The sequence below is a fragment of the Equus caballus genome, chromosome 19, assembly GCF_041296265.1.
Source record: "Equus caballus isolate H_3958 breed thoroughbred chromosome 19, TB-T2T, whole genome shotgun sequence".
NCBI classification, from domain to species: Eukaryota; Metazoa; Chordata; class Mammalia; order Perissodactyla; family Equidae; genus Equus; species Equus caballus.
In genome coordinates, this window is record NC_091702.1 from 6380763 (window position 1) to 6395322 (window position 14560).

The following is a 14560-nucleotide window of genomic DNA, read 5'->3' on the forward strand; positions in this document are numbered from 1 at the left end:
GTGTGTGTGTACGCGTGGGCGCTGTGCGGGAAGGCAGCAGGTGAGGAGTGGGTCCCTCCTGGGCAGGAGGAGAGTGTTATGTGCTGTCAGCCAGGTGAGTCTGTCATATTGATACCCCGGGGCTTGGCTGGCAGCCTGAGCAGCTGGGTGCTGGGATCAAGCTGCTCTGCCCTTGTGTTAATCCTGAGCCTTAGAAGTTTCATCTAGTTCCCTCCCTGGTCAGATGTCTGTGCAGACGTCCCTCTGTGCCTGAATTAGGGAACAGAATTCCTCATGGGGGTGTCCCCCTGTGGCGATGTGCAGGCAGGCCCCTGATGCCTCCTGGCCCATCTGCCGGGCACTGTCTTTCCAGAACTCCACGCAGGAGATCTTTGAAGAGCTACATGATGGGTTCGACTTCTCTCCCTCCCTAGTCAAGGGGCAGGAGCAGCAGGCCACCAGCAGCATCCTGTGCCGGTCTGAGGTGAGAGCAGGAGCAGAAGGTCTTTACCCCCACCCCCCCCAAGATGTTCAGCGTGGGCCTGGAACCCAGGTCCGAATCTGAGCACACCCCTGGTGCCCTCACAGGGCTTTCCCACTGAGTGTCCTACGGCCTTACTCCCAAAGGAGTCTGGGCCTCCTCTCCTCCCCAGCCAGCTGAGGGCTCGGGTGGAAAGACACTCTCCACATGTTTCTTGGAATCGTAGAGGAAAGGTTTACTGTTGTTGTCACTTCTCACGAGGCCATGAGGACCTTAGCATTTTGCTCCTGTTTTGATTGATGTAACTTCCCGGCTGGGAAGCTGTATCACTCAGCGCCACTGTCCTTGCAGACCTGCTCCAAGCCTCACAAATCATCACACTTGCTAGGCTGATTACACACAAAGAGCATGGGCGTGGGTTACAGGATTCTATACATTTCTCTGCACTTGTCATCTCACAAAACACTTCGAATCAGAGCAGTTTGTTACGTGCTGTAAAACTGGTGAGTCTGTGATATTCATACCCCAGGCTGGCAAGCTGAGCAGGTGGGTGCTGGGGATCAAGCTCCTCTGCCCTTGTGTTAATCCCGAGCCTTAGAAGTTTCATCTAGTTCCCTCCCTGGTCAGATGTCTGTGAGGATGTCCATCTGTGCCTGAACTAGGGAACAGAAATTCTCATGGGGGTGTCCCCATATGGCGATGTCCAGCAGGCTCCTGATGCCTCCTGGCCCATCTGCTGGGCATTGTCTTTCCAGAACTCCACTCAGGAGATGTTTGAAGAGTTATGTGTTGGGTTCGACTTCTCTCCCTCCCTAGTCAAGGGGCAGGAGCAGCAGGCCGCCAGCAGCATCCTGTGCCGGTCTGAGGTGAGAGCAGGAGCAGAAGGTCTTTACCCCCACCCCCCCCAAGATGTTCAGCGTGGGCCTGGAACCCAGCTCTGAATCTGAGCACACCCCTGGGGCCCTCACAGGGCTTTCCCAACGGAGTGTCCTACGGCCTTGCTCCTGAAGGAGTCTGGGCCTCCTCTCCTCCCAAGCCAGCTGTGGGGTAGGGTGGAAAGACACTTTTCACATGTTTCTTGGAATCATAGAGGAAATGCTTAATGTTGTTATCACTTTTCACGAGGCCATGAGGACCTTAGCATTTTGCTCCTGTTTTGACTGATGTAACTACCCGGCTGTGAAGCTGTGTAGCACTCAGGCCACTGTCCTTGCAGACCTGCTCCAAGCCTCACGAATCATCACACTTGCTGGGCTGATTTACACATAAAGAGGATGGCGGTGGGATTACAGGATCCTATACATTTCTCTGCTACTTGTCATTGCATAGAACACGGCAACTCATTGTAGGCCGCTCAGGTCAGGAGCTGAGGCCTTAAGTGACTTCATCATATTCCACAGAGGAGGACATTTTGCACAGTGATTCAGCCTTTCGATGCTGTTGGACCTTGACATGACCCAATTCTGTTGCCATTTGAGCCAACACTGCAGGGCACATTTTAAGCGTGTCCGAATAGACTCTAAGTTTTCCAGGTCTGCCATGACATAGAACCGCAGATTGGCGGAAGGTCACTAATCATCTCTTTGCTCCTGTCTGTGGTGGGGATGTTCATTGATGACTCCCTGGGATAATGCTCTTACCTCAGGCTCTTAATGCACAGAGGTACAATTGTTCCTCAGGTCACAGAATGCCTTGAAGGTACTGAGTGTTTGTCATTCCCCTAAAAATCAAATTGTACTTTTAAGTCCAAAACCATTTTCAAGGCGGGCTCTCGTCCCTCTTGCACAACTTCCTGAGGTGCTGGGAGGTTCTGGTCTGAGCTCCAGACCCTGATGCCCCTGGTGGTTCATGGTGACTCCACTGACTCTGTGTCCCTCCTTCTCCACGTGGTATGCCAAGGAACCCACCCTGTCCGTGGCTGAGGCCCACACGATGCTGACCCTCAAGGCAGGCGCAGTGCAGAAGGTGGTAGGCTGCCTGCAACCATCTTTCCACGGCAGATCCATCTCCGTCACCACCTTCCCGTGTGTGTACCAGGCCTTCTACCCGACCCCACAGGTCCTGGACCAGCTGCTCCAGAGGTGAGTGCCCACCCCTCCACAGCACAGCAGGGAGTCTCCTACCTAATAAACGTGTGCCTTGGGAACGTCCCCACAACTCTCTGAGCGTCACCTTGCTCATCCGAATAGTGGGGTGGTAAGAGGATGAACCTCACAGGGTCACTGAAGGAAATCACGGGAGAAAGCACGGCAGACGCTTGCCTGGTGCCGGACTCCACAGAAGGGGCTGCTGCTCATGCTGCGTGTCCTCACGCTTACAGCTTCCGTCCCCAGTGAGGAGACTCCCTGCCTCTCCCCTCGCTGGCCTGTGGCCTTCCTGAGTGTGGAAAAGTACATGAAAGCAAACTGTTTTCCTATTGGCAAGACAATTTAGCGAGTCCATCTAGCTGATCCTGGTCCTTGTCTTCGGTGCGGCCAGAGCAGTGGTCTCTGTGGGCAGCAGAGGAGGCGCAGGCCCACTCAGAATTCTGGGAAGGCTCTGGATGGGGTTCATTCATTCAATACTATATGTTAAGCTCCTACTACATTCATACCCTTTCCTACACACTAAGGATGTCCAATGAAGGAAGCAGACACTATCCCTGGGGCTCAATTCTAGCCTGAGAGCTAGAAGCTCACTTCTGGGCATCGTGAGTATTGATGCCCAGAGGACGTTAGATGTCACACCCTCTTGGCCTCCTCTAGATATGGACGCATCCTCTCATAGTCAGACCACGATGACAGACTTCAAGGACCAACTAAGACCATGAGTGGTGTTGGGTCCAGAGGGAGGGCCTCATGTGTCCACAGAAGGGGCTAGGAGACCATGGGGACTGTGGCTATGGATGGACTGGCAGACCCTGGATCTCACACCTCTTGGGGTTTCTGTGGGAGGCCTGAGGTCTGCGGTCTTCCCTACAGGAGGAAATGAATCAAAGAGACCTGTTCACGGGGTGCCAGTCCCGCCATGGGAAGCAGAGGAGAGGCTGGGCTGAGACGGCCACTGAGAGACTCCTCGCTTCCACAGTTCCCTCTCCCTCTCCCTGCCCTCTGCACATGCACCTCTCCTAAGCACCGCCACTGGGGCCCAGAACAGTAGGTGGTGAGCAGCCTGGTCACAAATCTGCCTCCAACCTCAGTCCTGATGCTCGAGCGTGGAGGATGGGGCAGGCTATGTCCAGGCCCTTTGGGAAAAGAGTGTCAGGTGGAAGACCAGACTCACACAGTCTCTCTGTTAGATTGGCTGATGACCAGGCCTTCCAGTGCAAGGACAGCCACCCAGGGATTGGAGTGGCTGGTCCACCCTCTGGGGCTCAGGCACAGAGAAGGTGCTGTGGGAACACAGTGTGGAACAGCAGGCCAGGCCTGTGACTCTCTTCACACATGCCTCTCCCCAGTGCCCTCTCTCCCATCTGGGGCCCCCGGCCTCAGGAGAACTCCCAGGATATGTGGCAGATGCTGCGCCACTCCAGGATCAACCTGACGTTGGCGTATCTCCAGGACCTCTTGCCTGGCTCAGTCCTGAAGCACCAGGCCACCCCTCTTCTCATCCAGGTGGACCTTTTCCAGGCCACTGAGTTGGAGACAGAGGGTAAGGGAGACCGTAGGCTTGGAAGACTACCCCAGTGGGTGGGTCACGACTGGGGATTCATTTAAAGACAGTGGGATCTTTCCTGTTTGGGGAAAGGCACATGGAAAGCAACTTATGTAGCTGACCCTTTCTCTTTCTCCAGCTCCTGCCCCAGCTCCAGCACTTCTGCCAGGTGCAGAGGCAGAAAAGGGGCCACATCTGGAGCTGGACGGAACTCCAGTTCTATTTCTGCCATCACTTCTAGCGCTGGAACCGGCAGCAGCGCCCTCAGCTGCTCCAGACCCCGAGCGAGTGCCATCAGCAGCCCCAGCCCAAGTGCCAGGTCCTGAACTGGACTCAACGGGACCAAGGGGTCTGCTGGGATGTCCACCTCAGGCTCCAGTAACAGCCGCAGACTCAGCTCCGGTTCCAGAGGCTTCCCACCCCTGTCGAGTGACCGGGAAGAAGCAGCCCGATGGGAAGCCTAGCCTCATGGCCTTCTCCCCAAGGGACGTGGCAGAACAGCTGACGGCCATTGACGCGGTGAGCACCCGGGCTCTCAGGGCGGGGTGGGGCAGGCCACCCCTATGCCATCAGCTGGCCCAGACCTGCTTTTCCCTGTGGCTGCTCCTGTGACCTGGGTCCCAATCCCAGCTCCACCACTTCTCAACCATGGGATCTGGGCAACTCCCCAGCCTTCGTGTTCCACCCTCACACTGTAGAGATGGGGACCAAGAGGACCTGCTGGACAGAGGGGCTGAGCACATGGAGTGAAGTAGAACACAGAGGAAGCCTGGTGGGGCCTGGGCCGAGAGGTCGGGGAGGAGAACTCACTGTGTGCAGCCAGGAATTCAGGCGGCCCAGCCATCTGCTCGGGATGCTCAGCAGCCTCAGCATTTGTGATGCACCAGACGTGTACTTCACTAAAAGGGAGACAACCTGACAAAGCCCGTGGGTGTAGCTGGCACAGGGGAATGTGCAGCGGAATGGGGCCTGGGACCAAGGATGCTCAGGATGCAGGGAGATGCCCCCTTGGGAGGAGCCAAGCGGAGCAGCCCTCTGGAGCTTGCAGTTTGTGGGGGAGGGCTGTGTGTAAATGCTCCTGTCCTTTCCCCACCAGTCTGGAGTCCCGGGTCCTCCTGTGCTGGGTGCTCTCAGTGGAAGAACAATGAAAGCGAGGGGCTCCCACCACGCTGAGAACACATCCTCAGCTTCCTGAGCCCCTCCTTAGACTGGTGACTCCTGCTTGGACACTCAGCTGGGCCGTGGCAGGGCTGAGTGACACTCCCCCTCCTCCCCAGGAAGTGTTCAAGAACGTCGAGCCCTCTGAGTGTCTGGGCTCCACCTGGGGCAAAAGAAACCGGCCCGGACATGAGAACGTGGCACCCACCGTCTGGGCCACAGTGGTGCAGTTCAACAGAGTAGTAAAGTGTGTCATGACGTCCTGCCTTGGGGACCCAAACGTGACGGCCCGGGGCAGGGCCAAGGTTCTGGAGCGGTGGATCGAGGTGGCCAGGGTATGCGGGGGGAGACCCTCTCCAGAGCCGTGGAACTGCCCCTTCTCCTTGCTCAGCTCTCAGGACTGAAGGCTGCACTCTAAGCCCCTGCACAGTCGCTAGGTCCTTCCTGTCAAGGGCACACTGACCTTGACTCGCATGTCCCAGTGGTGGGATGCTCACTTCCTCCCTGGCTCCTTCCTACTTTGAGCGAAATTCCTCCTCCTGGAAGTGTTACTCTTTGGTCCACCTGTGCCCACCCTGGCGCCCTGGCCATCTGTCCCACTCAGGAGGGGAGAGTGGAAGGGAGGGGGACTGAAGCCAGAGCAGACAGGGCTCCTGCTCCCCCTCCCAGCTCCTCCTCTCCCTCCTCAGGAGTGCCGAGCCTTGAGGAACATCTCCTCCCTGCACGCAGTCCTCTCGGCTCTGCAGAGCGTGCCCATACACAGACTGAAGAAGACCTGGGGGAAGGTGTCCAGGTGGGGAGGCCTCTCCGCAGGAGGACCAGGGGGAGGAGGGAGCTCCCACGTGTCTGCCATTGCCCTCTCGTCGGCTGGAGCTTCCTGGGTGGCAGTAAGCCCTGGGCACAGGGCCTGGCTGGGTGTGCAGTGTCCCTGATCCTCACTGGCAACTTAGGCCCCCAGTTCTGCTTCAGGAATCAGGTTCCCTCGCTGTCACATAGTAGGTTGAACCAAAGTGGAGATTTTCAAGTGTTTGCCATACAGCAGCAGAAATCTGTGCCCAGTGGAAAACCAAATTGGTCAAAATACAGCTGCTGCATAGAAAAGGGAGTGGCAGCCCCAGGTGACCAACATGAGAGCCCCCTCTGCAGTCCCATGGTGACGTCAGTGCTCAGAGGACCCCCACGAAAATCCTCATTCGGGCAGTCTGGATTTTCCAGATTCTCATAGAGAAGGGACTTGCACTTATGCCCCCTGCCCCATTGTTCCTGAGTTTCTCCTTCCTCCTTTCCCCCCTCAGGAAGAGCTGCCGAAAATTTAAAAAGCTCTGTGATGAGGACAACTCCCTTAGCTGGGAGCTGCTCATCAAGGTAGAGTGGAGGCTGGCATGTGGAGGGAGAGGCGGGGTGTGGGGAAGGGGGACGGGGCAGGATGTGGACGGTCATTTCTCACTTGGAGTTTCTGTGTACAATTCCAGTCTTCCCTGGATGAACAGGAAGATGGGGTATGTTTGTTCCATGGGCAGGTGGGGGAGGTGTTTGTGGGGTGGGAAGCCCCGGTCATGGCAGGAAGTGGGGGTGTCTGGGCTGATCCCGGAGGGGATGCTGAGCTGGCCGGTTGAGCAGGGGCTGCCTTCCATTTTGGTCCACGCTGTCAGCACTTAGATTCTTCCAGGCTGTTGCGTGCATGGGGTGGACGGGCGTATGTTCCTTCCGTGAACCAGCTCAGTGTGTCTTTAGGAAGCCAGGCCCCCACTGCTCCTTCTGTGTTCACCACTTCTCCACGAGGAGGGCACCCTGCCTGCCCTCGGGATGGGCACTGCCAGGCATTCCCCCAGGCCAGGTGGACAAATGGGCTGCCCAGCCTTGAGTCTGAATGACTGGAGCATGACAGATGTTTGTGCATGTGTGACTCCCCACTGGCCCTACCACGGTCCCTGCTAGTCTGTCCCTGTCAGGAACACTCACCTGGGTCCTAGTCAGCAGTAACTGGTGCCCAGGTGGCTTATGGGAAGTGTCCAGGAATCTGGTGGTGCTCGGTGGATCTTTCCTGAGTGGACCTCATAGGCTTCACATGAAAGAGAAACCGAAGTGTCCTCTCAGCCCCGCCCCACCCTTTCACGCCGGGTGGGGTGAGAGCCAGAACCATGTAGACCGTCACTGACGCTGAGTCCTCAGGAGACCCTGCGAGGTAGGGGGAGTTGTCACACTTTCCAGATGAGGAGGCTGACTCAAGGAGGACAGGCCTTCGGCCCAAGGTCACACAGCGAGAGTGTTGGAGCTAGGATTGTTCTAGAATCAGAGTGTGCTGGAGGATGGAGTAGCATGGGTACCAGCTGACTTGGGTCAGACGTTCAGGGCTGAGGTCAGAGGGGCTGAGGAGAAGTGGGGTGAGGGGAGGATGGCCTCCTTGACCCTGTCCTCAGTCCTGGCAGAAGCAGCCCTCCAAGTTTGCCACCCTGCTGAGGACCCTGCAGAGAGGCCGGAAGAGGCAGCAGCAGAAGGTGAGTGCGCCTGTGGGGAGGGGCTCCAAGGTCAGAGGAGGGGACTCTGCCCTCCCAGCTGGGGGCTCCAATCCAGAGAGGGGGGCCTTCCTCCTGCAGCCCTCCTCCTGTTGCCGCAGAGCCTGACACCCGCCCTTAGAAGTGACCAGGAGGAGGGCCTGGGGAGCTGCAGCAGGGTGGGTCGGGAGAGTGGAGGGGCCAAGGATTAAAGGCCCTGTGACCAGCCAAAAGCAGGCCCTGGGAGGTGACCAGGAGGAGTCTGGTGTTCTTGGAGGGTGAGGGGTGGGGATTGAGGTCCGGCTATAAAGGGTTTGAGGCTGCTCCGTGTGGGGACCCTGGGCTGGGCCAGGAGGCTGAGCATGAGGAGTTTTCAGGGGAGGGTCATGGGGACACCTGAGACCAGGGCCTCATCCCATCTAATCCCAATGGCACAGGGCATCGTCCCCTTCCTGGGCAGCATGCTAACTGACCTGATCATGCTGGACACTGCCATGGAGGATTACGTAAATGTGAGTGAGGCCGGGGGCCAGAAGGGGATGACCAGGTTGGGACTTGGGAAGACACAGTCCCAGTACCAAGACCTGAGTGGTCAGAATGTGGTAACTTCCTGTCGTGACAGCCTCCCAGGCTCCCCTGTGGGCTGGGACAGTGTGCCCCTCTTAGGGATGAGGGAACGAAGGCTCCACGTGGAGCCCGTCCCGGGTCCCCAGGCTGGCGAAGCAGCAGAGCTGCCCGCCTGCAGAGCCGCATGGGCTTTGTTGGAGGCGAGAGAGAAGTCAGCCTCCAAGACAGGCAGCACACTGATGGAGCTGTCCCTTCCTGCCTGAGGACTCAGCCTCCCTGTCCGTCATCAGAGGGGCTTGGGCTACAGGGTCTTTGAGTGTCGGCCCCCATGTCCTCCCTTCTCTGGAGCCCAGAGCCTGGCCTGGGTCCAAGTCCTGTTTTCTGTCAGGCCCAGCCCCCTCCTAGACCTGGAGCTGGTCACCATGAGAAGGGGTGTTCACGGGGGCTGGTCATAGCTAGGGGGCTCGTTCTGATGGACTTTTGCTGTCTGCCTTCCAGGGCAATGAGATCAACCACGAGAAAAAGAAAAAGGTGAGCAGCTGTGGCTTTCCATGTCAGGGAGGAGAGGGGCGTGGAAACCAGAGACGCCCCTGGGCGGAACTCTCCTGGGCACCACCCGCTGCATCTTACATTTACTGAGAGTGTTGGATGACAGAGAATCAGGAGACCCATCCAGTGAGGGGGTGGGGGCAGCGGTGGGCATCAAGCAAAACTTCCTGCGGGAGGGGCTTCTACCCACCTCTGAGAACAGGTAGGTCCTGCGTGGAATTGGAGGGAAGGAGGGTCCCATGTGAGCAAGGACCCAGGACCAGCCCCTTGCCCCACTCCTCACCCCCTGAAGACCCTGCAGCATCCCCAGCAGGCTCTGTCTGCATCCTCTCCTCCCTCTGGTGCCAGGAGCACAAAGTGATGATGGAGATCGTGCAGCTCCAGGAGGCTGCAGAGAATTACAACCTAGAGCCCCAGGAGCGATTCAGGGCCTGGTTCTGGGACATGGAGCAGCTCAGTGAGGACGAGAGGTGAGGCTGGACAGGACATGGGGAGGAACAGGTGCACTCCCCCTGCTGGCCAGTCCGGAGAGCCTGAGTCCATGACTCCCTTGTCAGCCCTGACCTGTCGCATGGCGATGGCTGGGGAAGCTGGGCTCCAGCTGCTGGGCAGATGCCGGGAAGGACACCAGGGCTGTGGATTGTGGGAGGCTCACAGGTGCCACTCTATCCTGTAGCTACAGCCTGTCCTGCCAGCTGGAGCCCCGGTGCTAGTTGGCCAGCAAATCTCTCCAGGCCCAGAGAGCATGGCCATCATGAAGCTGAGGAGAGAGTGAGCGTCCCGTTGTCGTATGACCTCTTGCTTAGCAGCAGGGGCCCAGCTGGGGCACTCAGGGTGCAAGGGCCCCACCGCCTGCCACCCCTTCCTGAGGCCACTTCCATCTCTGTAGGGGTGAGAATCACTGCTTGTAAATAGTTCATGCCAGATTTGCATACCGTTGTATTAAAGTCCTGTTTCTCTTAGAGCCTGGGAGTGGTGGTTCTTTCACATTCTTTGCTAATTTAAACGCTGTCCAGACTCTCAGATTCCTCACTGGAGTAAGACATTTTGCAGTCATCCGATTATTGTGTGTGGGAGAGGGGGGAAGGTGCAGCCCCTCCCTGGCTGCTGAAGAGACCCCCAAGTGCCCCTCCTCAGAGGACAGGTCCGTGTCAGCATCGTGAAGCTGGGCCAGGAGCAGAGACAGCCCCTCAGACCCCTGAGATGGGAGGTCGAGGTGTTTTCTCAGGCTGAGCATCCACCACGGAAATGTGGGGGGCCCTAAAGCCACCACTTGCCAGGCCCACTCTGTGCCCCAGGAGAGGGGCTGCCCGTCCACACTCTGGAGGGAGAGGAAACATTTCCTGCGTCTCTTGTGGACGTGTCTCTGGACCCCATGTTGGGAACTTGTAGTTTTCTAGTTCAGCCACTGAAAACGCATCGGCTCTAAGTGGGGAAAACACGTAAGGAGATCAAACCGTGCGTGTGGAGAGGACAAGGCCAGGGGAAGGTCATTTGTGCAGGGACTTTGAGCAGGCAGGACCTCCCATCCTCAGTGTCCCCCTGGGGCTCCATGCTCACCCTTTCCCTGGGCTGGAATCCTGCTGGGAACTTGTCCCCGGCTCCGAAGTCCTCTCCCTGCTCGTCTCCTCTCCAGGGGAACATTTGTGGTGCAGCCGTCCAGGCTCCAGCTGGGCCCCGTTCCCGACACCCTCCTGCTCCCTGTGACCCAGGACCCCAGCCCCTGCACTTCCTTCTTCACTCTTGTCAAGTCAGAAGTCCCCTCAAGGCCCCACCCTCCCTCAGGTGCCTCACAGCCACTCCTCCCTGGCTGGCCTGATGGACCAGGATGGGTTCTGACAGGCGGGATAAGGGTCCATGTACCTGGCCAGACGAAACCCCCACTCGGTCCCTTGCTGACCAAGGTGACTTCCGGGTCTGTGTGGTGCTGACGTCCTTGGTCTACGAGATCCGTCCGTCACACCCTGAGTCATGTTATTCCTGACTTGTCCTACGTTCTGGCTGGGCCCGAGCCCATAGACCTTTGCCCCTGGGATGGCTGTGCTCTTCTCCGCAGTCTTGTGCTGTGGTTACCTCCTGGGCTGTGTGAGCCATTTCTGTTGGGGGCTTTGAAAGCTGAGGCTGAGTGGGGCTGGTGTAGGGAGGTCCTCCAGGAGAATGCCGCCCAACTATGATCTCTGGGCATCCATGGACACGGCCTTGCCTGTTTAAATCCTGAAGGGCTGGCAGTATGGGTGGACAAGAGCCACTGCGCTGAGTTCACACAGAGTCCCCACCCGGTGATCAGCAGCTCAGGGGTCACCGCCGAGTATTGTGAACGTGCTCCCACGGAAACACCCAGTCACAGCAAGACCCAGATGACTTGTTTAGCGGTTCAGAGCTCTCCCCTCTGGATGGAGGCTGCCAGTGGCCCTCAGACACACAGGGGCCCTGGCCTCTGCCAGCGTGGCCTTCAGGCTGCGGCAGGGACGGAGCACACATCCTGGTTGCCCACGGCCTCCCTGACAGGGCACAGCCATCCAAGAACGTGACTGGCTACACGGCAGACCATCCTTTACCTCCAAGAGCAAGAGAAGCGCCAGGACCCAGGGCTGAGCAGGGCCGGGGAAGGCAAGAGGTCTAGGTTAAGAGTCTTTGTGCGTATCCACTCATTTTGCCCTCAGAATAATTTGGAGTGTTGTGGGTAATATCCCAGGTTTTTAATAACGTAGAGGAAGCACAGAAAGGAGGAGTAATTGGCCGTTGTCACCCACACCATCTGGCCTGTCCTCCTCAAACATGCCTGGGCTCTCTTGCTCCCTCACCTCCGCTCTTCTTGCCCGCACCTAGAATGCCTGCCCAACGCATCTCTGCCCCCTCAGACAGATGGCTTAGCCAGGGACTCCATCTTGACGCAGGGAACCTGTTCTCGATGTGACCAGGGCCCAGGTCAGTTCTGAGTTGGTCCCCCTCCCTTGGCCGTGAGAGACAGAGAGAGCTCAGTGTGTGCCTGATTGTCCTATCAGATTAGAGGCTGAAGTCATGAATTTCCTTCTATCCCACCCACCATCAGGCCCAGAAACGAAGGAGCAACTGGAATCTTGTTGGATTGGGGGCACATTTTGTGCCAGAGAAGAATAGCGTCACACAGTTAAAGGGTCCTGGTGGGAGACTTTACGACGTTCTTCAGTGACACAAAGTTCTGCCGTGTAGTCTCACTAGCTGTTTCTTAACAAGCATCCCCCCAAGGCTGCTCCTGACCACAGAGAGTGGGAGTCAGAACTGGGCAAAGTTTCATCATCAGAACTCTTCACTGGTCTGTGGTCTTTTTGCCAAGAGAGTGAAACAGACCAAGGGAGACGTCCCTGCTCCCCGCAGTTCTCATGCCATGAGTGCCATCCCACCCCATTGCAGGGGACAACTGCTGGGTAGTCGGGCCTTCTCTCGGGCAGACATTTTGGAATGGCCTGGGAGCAGATTTGGGAAGTCAGCGTCAGCTCTCCGACCATGTCTCCAGAATCTTCACGGGCTCACAGGAAGCAGGACCTGGTTTTGAGTTTCTGAGCATGACTACACTAAGGTGGTCACTCAGGGCCTTGCCCAGGAGGCACCTCCTCCTGGAAGCTGCCGAGATGCAGGGACCTAGGCTAGCATCAGAGCAGGTGGCCTGGGGGAGTGGCAGCTTGTCTGTGGTACTCAGAGGCTGTTTAAAAGCATCCTGGATGGTAGGAGGTGTGAAAGAAGGAGCTGGACCAGGACTCCTGGGAGCTGAGGATGGCTGGAAGGATGTGAGGTTGTCACACAGAGCTGGGTGTCCACCGTGATGGAAACAGAGGTGAACAGAGGCCAGGGCAGTGCTGAGTGTCCACAGACCAGTCAAAGCCAACTGGTGGGCTTCCCAGCAGAAGGTAGAGCCCAGTAACAGGGGTGTGAGGGGTGGGAGCAGACAGTACACAGCCTGGAGCGGGCAGGAGTTGGAGGCCCAGAGAGCTTGTGGTGAACAACAGGGCACGTTAAGGAAAACGGGGCCCCGTCTCAGAGAGCAGCAGGCATGCAGCCTGGGCGACGGATGGAGCCTCAGACAAACAGGGCTGGAGCCCTCAGCCAGCACGACTGGAGTTCGTTTCCAGAAAATAGAGAGGCTCCCTGCCAGGAGGACACGACCACGAGGCTTCGGGGGTCCCATAGCCAGGCTGGAGGGGCTAAGCCTCCTGATGTCCTGGCTGGAAGGGCTCCCAGGGCATGGGGTATGGAGCAAGGGGGCAGGGAAGGGGCACCCGAAACACCTCAGGAGCCCAGGGGAGCCTAGGGTGCTTGTTCCCTGGTGTCCACCCCAAGCGTGGATTCAAACGGGAGTGCTGACCTGCTGAGTGGTTCAGGCCCCAGGCCCTGCTGGCCTGCTGCCCCTTCCTCGCCCTGTGGCCTGGGACCGGGATGTGAGAAAAGCCTCTGAGCACGGGCTTGGTGTGACCACGGCCCACAGAGGGCATGCCAACCACACTGAACCCTGCATCCAGGAGGCATGTGAGGCCCAGCAGCACCTCTCAGGAGGGCCCAGGATGCGTTTTTCGTGTCCTAACGACGGCAACAATAGTTCCCTAGTGGAATGTGTCCTTATGTGAATGTAGCAATGAGGCAGACGGAGCTGGAAGGAGGCACAGAGATCCCATGCTAACCTGTGCATTGTATGGGAACCTGAAGTGCAAAGGGCCCAGGAGCCGCTGCGGCTCATGTGGAGAAGCTCAGTCACTCAGCGAATGGATGGGGGCGTGAGCGCACACGGGCCAGAAACCAACACCAACTACCTTTGCTCCATGCACATCGCTCTGATTTTGAAGTGTTTGAGCTGAACAGACCATTTTCTTAACTAAACAAATGTCCAACTGATGCCCCCACTGATTCTGAAGGGGCCTCTTTCTCAAACTCTCAGAGCCACGCTGGCGGGCATGAGACCGCTCCTTGTCCCGACGGAGCTCCGCTGCCTCTTTCTGCCTCCAGCGTCCCTCACATGTGTGGCAATCTTCCTCCTCTCTTGTCTGTGGGACACCTACCACAGCATGGCTTGATGAACAGGGCATAAGTCTGCGCCTAGGATTTGAACCTGTGAATCCTGGGCAGCCGAAATGAAGCATTTGACTCAGCCACTACACCGCCGGGTAGGTTTTAATGCTTAAATATTCTTACGACATAAATGTGATGGAAAACTATGGCGCCTGTGTATTTTAGTTGGGGATATAACGCCTCCTTACTTTTCTACAGGATTCTGCAGCATTGTCTTGCGCCTTCTCAGCCTCAGCCTGGAATCAGCCTTTTCCTCAAGGAGCACTGGCTCCTTGTATGAGACAATTGCATTAAAAACGTGCATCTGTGAGCTCAGTGTGCTGGTTGCTCCGGGGTGTCCTTGCTTCTTGGCCCTCTCGGTGGCAGGATGCTTAAGTTAGGCTGGTGTGCTGACCTTACCGTGTGTACACTGTCTGCTGTATATGTGTCTATATGGAAACAGCCATGTTTAGATTAAGGTCAACGTCAGTTCAGAGCACGGCTTCCCAGTCGAACGCATGGCCACATGGAGCCCTCCAGCCCGCGCCCTGCCCTCCCCGAAACCTGCCCCTGCAGTAGTGGAACCCTGGCTCCTGCTGTCTGACGACCACTCAGTCCTTTCTCCAATCCCGGTCTAGATGCATAGGGGCCTCACAGTTATTAACCAGTAACTGTTGAG

General features: G+C 57.5%; 1 protein-coding gene across 1 annotated transcript in view; it reads left to right on the top strand.

The window, feature by feature from the left end:
* The window catches only part of LOC111772182 (ral guanine nucleotide dissociation stimulator-like), a 45818-nt gene extending 35992 nt beyond the window's left edge, over window positions 1-9826 (top strand). Inside the window, exons 9-21 of the mRNA XM_070243066.1 lie at window positions 353-463; window positions 1216-1326; window positions 2360-2541; window positions 3897-4090; window positions 4233-4612; window positions 5371-5586; window positions 5941-6044; window positions 6547-6616; window positions 6724-6750; window positions 7672-7749; window positions 8184-8258; window positions 8812-9332; window positions 9539-9826. Coding sequence (XP_070099167.1) covers window positions 353-463; window positions 1216-1326; window positions 2360-2541; window positions 3897-4090; window positions 4233-4612; window positions 5371-5586; window positions 5941-6044; window positions 6547-6616; window positions 6724-6750; window positions 7672-7749; window positions 8184-8258; window positions 8812-8952 — 1689 coding nt within the window. The 3' untranslated portion in view covers window positions 8953-9332; window positions 9539-9826. The remainder of the gene's footprint in view (window positions 1-352; window positions 464-1215; window positions 1327-2359; window positions 2542-3896; window positions 4091-4232; window positions 4613-5370; window positions 5587-5940; window positions 6045-6546; window positions 6617-6723; window positions 6751-7671; window positions 7750-8183; window positions 8259-8811; window positions 9333-9538) is intronic.
* Window positions 9827-14560: the final 4734 nt, after the last annotated feature.